This window comes from Solanum verrucosum, unplaced genomic scaffold (genome assembly GCF_900185275.1).
Source record: "Solanum verrucosum unplaced genomic scaffold, falcon-dt-bn FXZP01000088.1, whole genome shotgun sequence".
NCBI lineage: Eukaryota > Viridiplantae > Streptophyta > Magnoliopsida > Solanales > Solanaceae > Solanum > Solanum verrucosum.
The window spans coordinates 710,989-717,737 of NW_026020077.1; the positions used below are offsets into that span (position 1 = coordinate 710,989).

Genomic DNA, 6,749 nt, shown 5'->3' on the forward strand with positions numbered 1-6,749 from the left:
TATGTGACCATCACCTAGTCAGTACTCAGCAGCTACATAAAATGAAATTTTGTACAATATAATAAAATTAAAATAATTATTTTATAATAATAATACAAATGTAATACCCCATTGGCTACATATATTTTCTCCATTTCATGTTACTTGCCTTTGACATATAATCCTTTCTCAAATTTTAATTATCATTATTTCATATAATTAATTAATTTTACATAGATAAATAAATAAATACATAATTTTTTAAATTGGACAAGTGAAATGAAATATCTTTTTTTTTTTGGTTTTCCATCCAGTGTTCAAAATCCATATTGAAGAATATTCGAGACCTTTGATCAAAGATGAAACACTTTCATCAATGCACCACAATTCATATTGATAAAATATCTATCTTATTACTGAAAGCAAAGTAATATGAGACGGAAGGAGTAACAATGACGCAAAACAAGGTGTAAAATACCACATGATATGGTACAGTAGTTAAGATAACGTTGGAAAATGTGGGGAAGGAGAGGTCCACAAGAGATAGTTTCACAGGAACAGCTAAGCCTGATTTTGTTTACTACAAAACCCAATGGGCTGAGTATGGTTCTATGTACGTGATGACACTTCACAACTCCCTGTCTTTTTTCTATTTTTACCTTCAACCAGCTGCCCACCTGTCAATTTTTCGATTAATTTGGATTTATAATTTAAAAAATAAAATACTTTAATTAAAGATGATTTTGTATTCAAGATTTGAATAAAAAAATTAATTAATATTAAAGTAATACTTATCATTTCATGACTTTACGTTTAGTGATAGCTAGCTAGCCACCTGTTATTGAGATTGGTCCATCGTATCTTGTTTTCATCGGAACTTTAAAGAAATTGCGGTATTTGTCAAACCCTATTACAATACTTACAATTTGATTCACCTGCTACCAACATATAGAGCATGTGTAAAGAGTGTCGGAGATGGGTGATCTCTCTTTATGATTTGGATAAAAAAAAATTGTTAGTTAATTTTTAACGGTAAATTAGATTCAAAATTTATTTTTAGATGTGGTACATTACCGGTAAGAAGGGACGATGGTCTTTTTATACGATTTAGATAATTCTCACATCTTAAGCTAGATTTTTTTGGGATTGTTAGGCTCAGAATTTATTTTTTTAATAATATAATATATTTTTTCTTAGGAAAAGTGCTTTAATGAGAGAAAGACACCCGAATTTGGGTTTGTCGGACAAGTAATAGCGCAAGAATCGAAATATTTCAGTATTTCCTTGGTTCTTATTTACATGTGGATTTTACTTTTAAAAGAGTATTTTTTAGTATACTGTCCTTTCATAAAATTAATGCATAAATGACATTATTATTTCTACTTTACCGTTTGAAAGTTATTAACCTTAAAAATATATATTTGACCAACGTAAAAAAACTAAGTAAATAATCCATATTTATTGATCAAATTAGTTAATCAAATAAATTTATTCATATTTATTTATTAAAAACTTAACTTTAAAAAAAACACTAAATAAATATACGATGATAAACAAGGAGTATGTCCTCAACTTTCATTATTTATCTTTTTTTTTCTTTTCTTCCGTGAACTTTAGAATGACAGAACATTCATTACAAATTTTATAGATTCTTTAGGAAATTAAGATCACGAGCGTTTAGTCAGTCCCATTCTGCCCTGTTTCAGAAAGTAAAAATGACATTTATGCTTGCCTCCAAAAAACTACCACCCAGATGCGATGCAGTCTATGCACCTGAATATTCCGGGTTTTTCGACACTGAACAAAGATTCAAAATGTGAAAACTTGCTAAACTTCAACAACAAAAAAATAATTAATCTAAATTCATAATTTCAGAATTCAGTGATGATAATGGTAAAAATCTTAGAGATTGAACCAGTCAAATTTACATTCTGAATTCGTATCTACTAATTACCTGTCAAATTTACCCAATACGTACAAAATACTCAACCAAAATGTTGATGATAAAGACACCAAGGACTATGCATGACAGAATCAATAAAAAATGTAGTTCAAGGAGCAGAAGTGGTAGAGTAGTAAGACAAGTAGGAGTTAATGGTAAGCAACCTTCATTTCCAAACTTGTAGATTATGGGGGTTCGAGTCAACATAAGAGCAAAAAGATGGAAGCTCGGTAAATGAGATTAGATATGATTAAGTAGAGTAAGTAGAGGAATAAGAATCTTCATATGTAGCTATATTATAACCTACAATTAGAAGATATCGCAACTTGGGCTAATAGAAAAATGGGCGTTTGCAGTGTATTTTTTGGCCTCGATCTTCTACAGGAAAGAAAGCTGAATGAAAGAGATCTACCTTTTTAGCTCCAGAAATCAGTGCTTGCGAAAAGTAACAGCAGAATAATATAAGTGTATGCTCATGTTTCATGTAGATTTTTCGATTTCCTTAAGAGTACACATTATAGGGTTTTTCCCCATCATACAAGTTATACGTTATACCACAATTATTGTATTTTTACAAGAGCAGTGGCAACACAGGAAGACAGATTAGAAAAGTCATTCAATTTCTATCTGTTGTGGGGTGTCCTCTGCTTGGTCATCACTGGCCTCAATTTCTTCAGCTGTAACTCCTGAGGCCTCAACTGTTCTAGAAACCCATTCCTTCAGAGGATCTTCATTCAAATCAAGTCTTAGAAGCCCAGCAAACATCCCTCCCGCGAAGGCAACAGGTTCCTGCATATTTGGGGGAAAAGTCACATCACGAGACAGCTCGACAGAAGTGTCTTCACAGGGGATTTTTCCAAGTAATTAGAGACCTGATCATCATCTGTGACATCTAAACAGACATGATTTTAAAGCATCAAATCTTAATGCATAACCTTCTTTTTATTTTTTATTTTTCGCAACATCATATTGTCCAGCTTTCCCTAGCATCCTTCCGTGAAAGAGTTCATACATGGATTTGTGCAACTAACTTTGATGTTGGAAAATGACAGTAAATTCAACTAGGGAACAAGCTGTTTAGTCCCACAATGGTCGCAGAGAAACAATCTAAGCCTCCAAAGAGACGATTTTTACAAAGTTGACTCAACTTTCTTCACCATACTCTAGCTATTCTTCCACTACATAGTCCTATTGAATTTTAATTATCAGAATAGCGATACACTAGATTCAATTTGTTCAAAAGAAAAATTTTAAGACGGAGAATTTTTATTTCTTGAACAGTCCAGGGAGATGTGGTTGTTTGCTACCATGTTTAAATGACTAAGTAATACAGAAAAAATCTTTCCTTTTTAATTTTGCTCATACGCTTTTATTTTGGTACATTTTTTCCTTCTCCCTTCGCTTATACTTGGTCAATTCAAACTAAATTCTCTTCTTTCCTCCCTGAATGCAAACAAACTACCGACCATCAGCGAGATCATGCAACTGGTCTTTTTATTTAATTTGGAACTGTTGCATAAAAATGTAAAATGGCATTCACATTATTTGCGGTGATATCATATGATGCAAAATTTACTTACATCAATAAGCACAGATGTCATTAGCTACCGAAATAGTATGATACTGAGCCTTCTAACTATGAGAAGAACGCAAAAACTTAACAGTGACGCCACAGGCATGAACTTTACTAGAGTGACATCAGATGATTTAGTTACAAGGTAGTGTGGAACTGTTCAGTAAAGTTACATGGGCATAACTCTCAAAAATGTCATTGTGGGAGAGGGCTTCTAGAATTTTTCAATAAATCTGTAATGAAAGTCAGCACGTTATCATTATCTCAACTTCTCAGCAGATGCACCTGTCAGATTTTGTAGGGGTTGCTAAGAAGAGAACTATATGAGATGGGCACAATATCAACTCAATAAGCACTGTGTCATCTCACACTAAAAAGGGCTTTAGTAGCAGAAGAAATACTTAAACAAAATTACTAATCAAATGTCTCAAAAATTTTCTGATCAAAGTTGAGCTTAAGAGAAAAAATTAAGTCTGAAATCAACATTTAAGAATTAATTTAACCTCTGTCTATTATGATTTAGAGTTTCTTTAATGAAGCGATATGTCCATCAGGATTCTCATTATACAGTTTCTAACATTCCAAGCAGGGCTAGAGATTTCAACAGTTTCTTTCATGGTTTTTGGTGTACGCACTCTGCATTGTGTTCTTAAGCACAAGTTTCTAGTTTATATCAGGACTACGGAAACAAATTGGCAATAATTACATGCTACACTTCAATGTTCCATGCCCAAAAGCATATGAGTAACTCTTTCACCTTTTCCAAAGGGAATCTCCAATAAAATTGAATAACTCTTACCTACCAGTAAATGGGATAATTGGTTCAAGCCATGTAAACAGTTTGTTGCAGAAATCAATGTAAGAGTGCGTACAATAAAACTAATGTGGTCGGTCCTTTTTTGGAGCCAGCCCATAGCGGGATCTTAATGCAGTAGCTTCCCTTTAACTAAATGAACTAGGTTTAATTTCCATCCTAAAGTTAACTAACCACAGCTTCAACTGCACAAGGCTCATTGCCAAAATCTATAGCTTCTTAAAGAAAAAAATGGGACATTCATCATCTTCTATGTGCCAGAGCTGATGTATAGTAAACTAAATAGGAGTTCTTACACACTCCTTTGACACCAACTCTAATCTTAGTCAGGTGCATCACCTATTCACCTTCATTCTCTAAGTCTGGCAGCTGATTAACAATTGAAAGACTAGTAGTACGACCAATCATTTTAGTGCAGTAACCAAGCACTTCACTAGCAAGGACTTCAATCCAGTAACCAAGCACACCAAGCCTTAGGTTTCTTTGTTGTTCAAAGGAGCTAAGCAATACACCAGCTCATCAGCATATATCTCATCTTGGAAGCAACCACACACTACACCATGTCAAATACTGTTATACTGGAGAACTATGTAACAAAGGTAAAGCAACCATGATACTCTGAAGTTTCGAGTAGAAATGAACATTAGTTAAACAGTTCACTATGAAGAATTTCAATACCCAAGAGGAAGTTTGGATGGCTCATTCTGCTACGTTCCATTAAGAATTACATAATGCTAACTGGCCCGGATGAGCTCCCATATTTTGATTACAGAAGATATTAACAGTAGGAACACCCTTCCTCCACCCCATCCCTGGCACCCAAAATATTGAGCTATACACAACTAATGGGCACCACTCACCAGTAGATATTAATTGTCTGGAAAGGTTCAAACAATACTCCCTCCGTTTTAATTTGTTTGTCCTACTTTCCTTCGCAACTTTGCTTATTTCTTCTTTTGACAACTCCTTAATTCTAAATTTCACGTGACATGTTTAACACCATAAGACTAAAAAACATTTTGGCACATTCTACGTATGATTAATTTAAGATCACAAAATTCAAAAAGTCTTTTTTACTTTCTTAAATTTTGTGTTAAGTCAAAACCATACAAACAGAAATTGAAACGGTGGGAGTAACTAGCTTGAAGGATAATTTTCTAAGAAGCAAATATGGTAGTACTTGTATGAAATGATGAAAGTGATTTAACTAAATCTTCTCTACATAATTGCAAAAAAAATAATCCCCTCCTTTTTTGTTGTTAATACACACAGCACCATTTCGTGCTCCTGGGCGGAACTGGAATTTCATGATAAGGCAGACAAAAATTAAAGTACACAGCAGTATCGTGAGATATCGAATTGAAACAACCACACCTAACTTTCTAGATTTACAGGTTTAAGGAAATTACCTTGAGAGCTTCTTTGAGAATGGGCTCCTGTATGGGATTGAAGAAAAACGCATTGACCCGAAACTTTCCATAAGGCTTAGCTGATACTGAAAACGGTGATGTTCCAGAAGGTAACTGTTTCCCAAGCACAGCAGGTTTCCATTTCCCCTGTGTACGGAAAAATAGATTTCAGTCACTGGAATTAACAAGAGCTAACAATAGCAGTACAATGGACAAGCGACAATGAAATTAACTAACTGTGGCACAAGAAGGTGATGTAGCAACACCAGCAACAGAATAATTCAGAACCATAGACATCTTCAACTATTTGGTTCTGCTTGTGGTTCTCTATTTCTGCTCCGGCACCTTCAAGAAGGAGGTGTTACAGACGAAACGGGCAGGATAAGCGTCCGGGTTCAACCCGGGATGACAGGGGCCCAAAATAGAATACAGCCCAAAAGGACAAATGGGCTAGTCTTGAATTTTTGGACTCAATAAGTAGGGATGGGCATAAGTCAACAAAAATATGTGGGCCAAGCTACATAGATAGCCAAATTTGGGATGCCATTTCATCCATGATCTAAGTTTATGCCCTTTTTTTTTTGAAAAAATTACTTGGATGAATATTTTTTAATAAATAATTATTGATTTTAACGATATTTTATTTATTTATTATCATTTATAGTACTAATATATAGCAATATTATGATAAAACTTGCACTATATATTAAAATTGAATTATGCGTGCAATATAGGTGTTTCAAAATATATTACACTTGTTTGGAAATAAATTGACACAATGTATTAGAAGAGTATTAAAATGTGTGATAAATATATTATCCATCAATAAAATTTGTATTATATGTGTTTTGTAAATTGTTCTCTGTAATATGTATTATAAATATATTATAATTGTCCAAGTGGAAAAAAAATATTATTGCTATAAATGATAAATATTTTCTTAATATAACATATTTCTCGTAAGTTTACCTTTTTTCTTTCTTTTAAGTTTAGCTATTTTAGATTGAAGTGCAAAAAATTCGTTTAAAGTTA

General features: G+C 33.3%; 1 protein-coding gene across 1 annotated transcript; it reads right to left on the bottom strand.

The window, feature by feature from the left end:
- Positions 1 to 2,379: 2,379 nt before the first annotated feature.
- Positions 2,380 to 6,115, bottom strand: LOC125824138 (UPF0426 protein At1g28150, chloroplastic). Its single transcript, XM_049503499.1, has 3 exons — positions 5,955 to 6,115; positions 5,718 to 5,864; positions 2,380 to 2,710 (listed from the first exon to the last, which is right to left on the bottom strand). Exons 1-3 carry the CDS (start codon positions 6,012 to 6,014, stop codon positions 2,534 to 2,536), a joined length of 384 nt encoding a protein of 127 aa, XP_049359456.1. The 5' UTR covers positions 6,015 to 6,115; the 3' UTR covers positions 2,380 to 2,533.
- Between the last annotated feature and the right edge of the window lie 634 nt (positions 6,116 to 6,749).

What these genes read in the sequence shown, in the direction of transcription:
- LOC125824138 (XM_049503499.1), bottom strand. Translation starts at nt 6,014, where the DNA reads ATGTCTATGGTTCTGAATTATTCTGTTGCTGGTGTTGCTACATCACCT. An exon ending in CATCACCTTCTTGTGCCACA is followed by an intron (nt 5,865 to 5,954) that starts GTTAGTTAATTT and finishes TTCCGTACACAG; the next exon opens with GGGAAATGGAAACCTGCTGT. An exon ending in TTCTCAAAGAAGCTCTCAAG is followed by an intron (nt 2,711 to 5,717) that starts GTAATTTCCTTA and finishes CCAAATATGCAG; the next exon opens with GAACCTGTTGCCTTCGCGGG.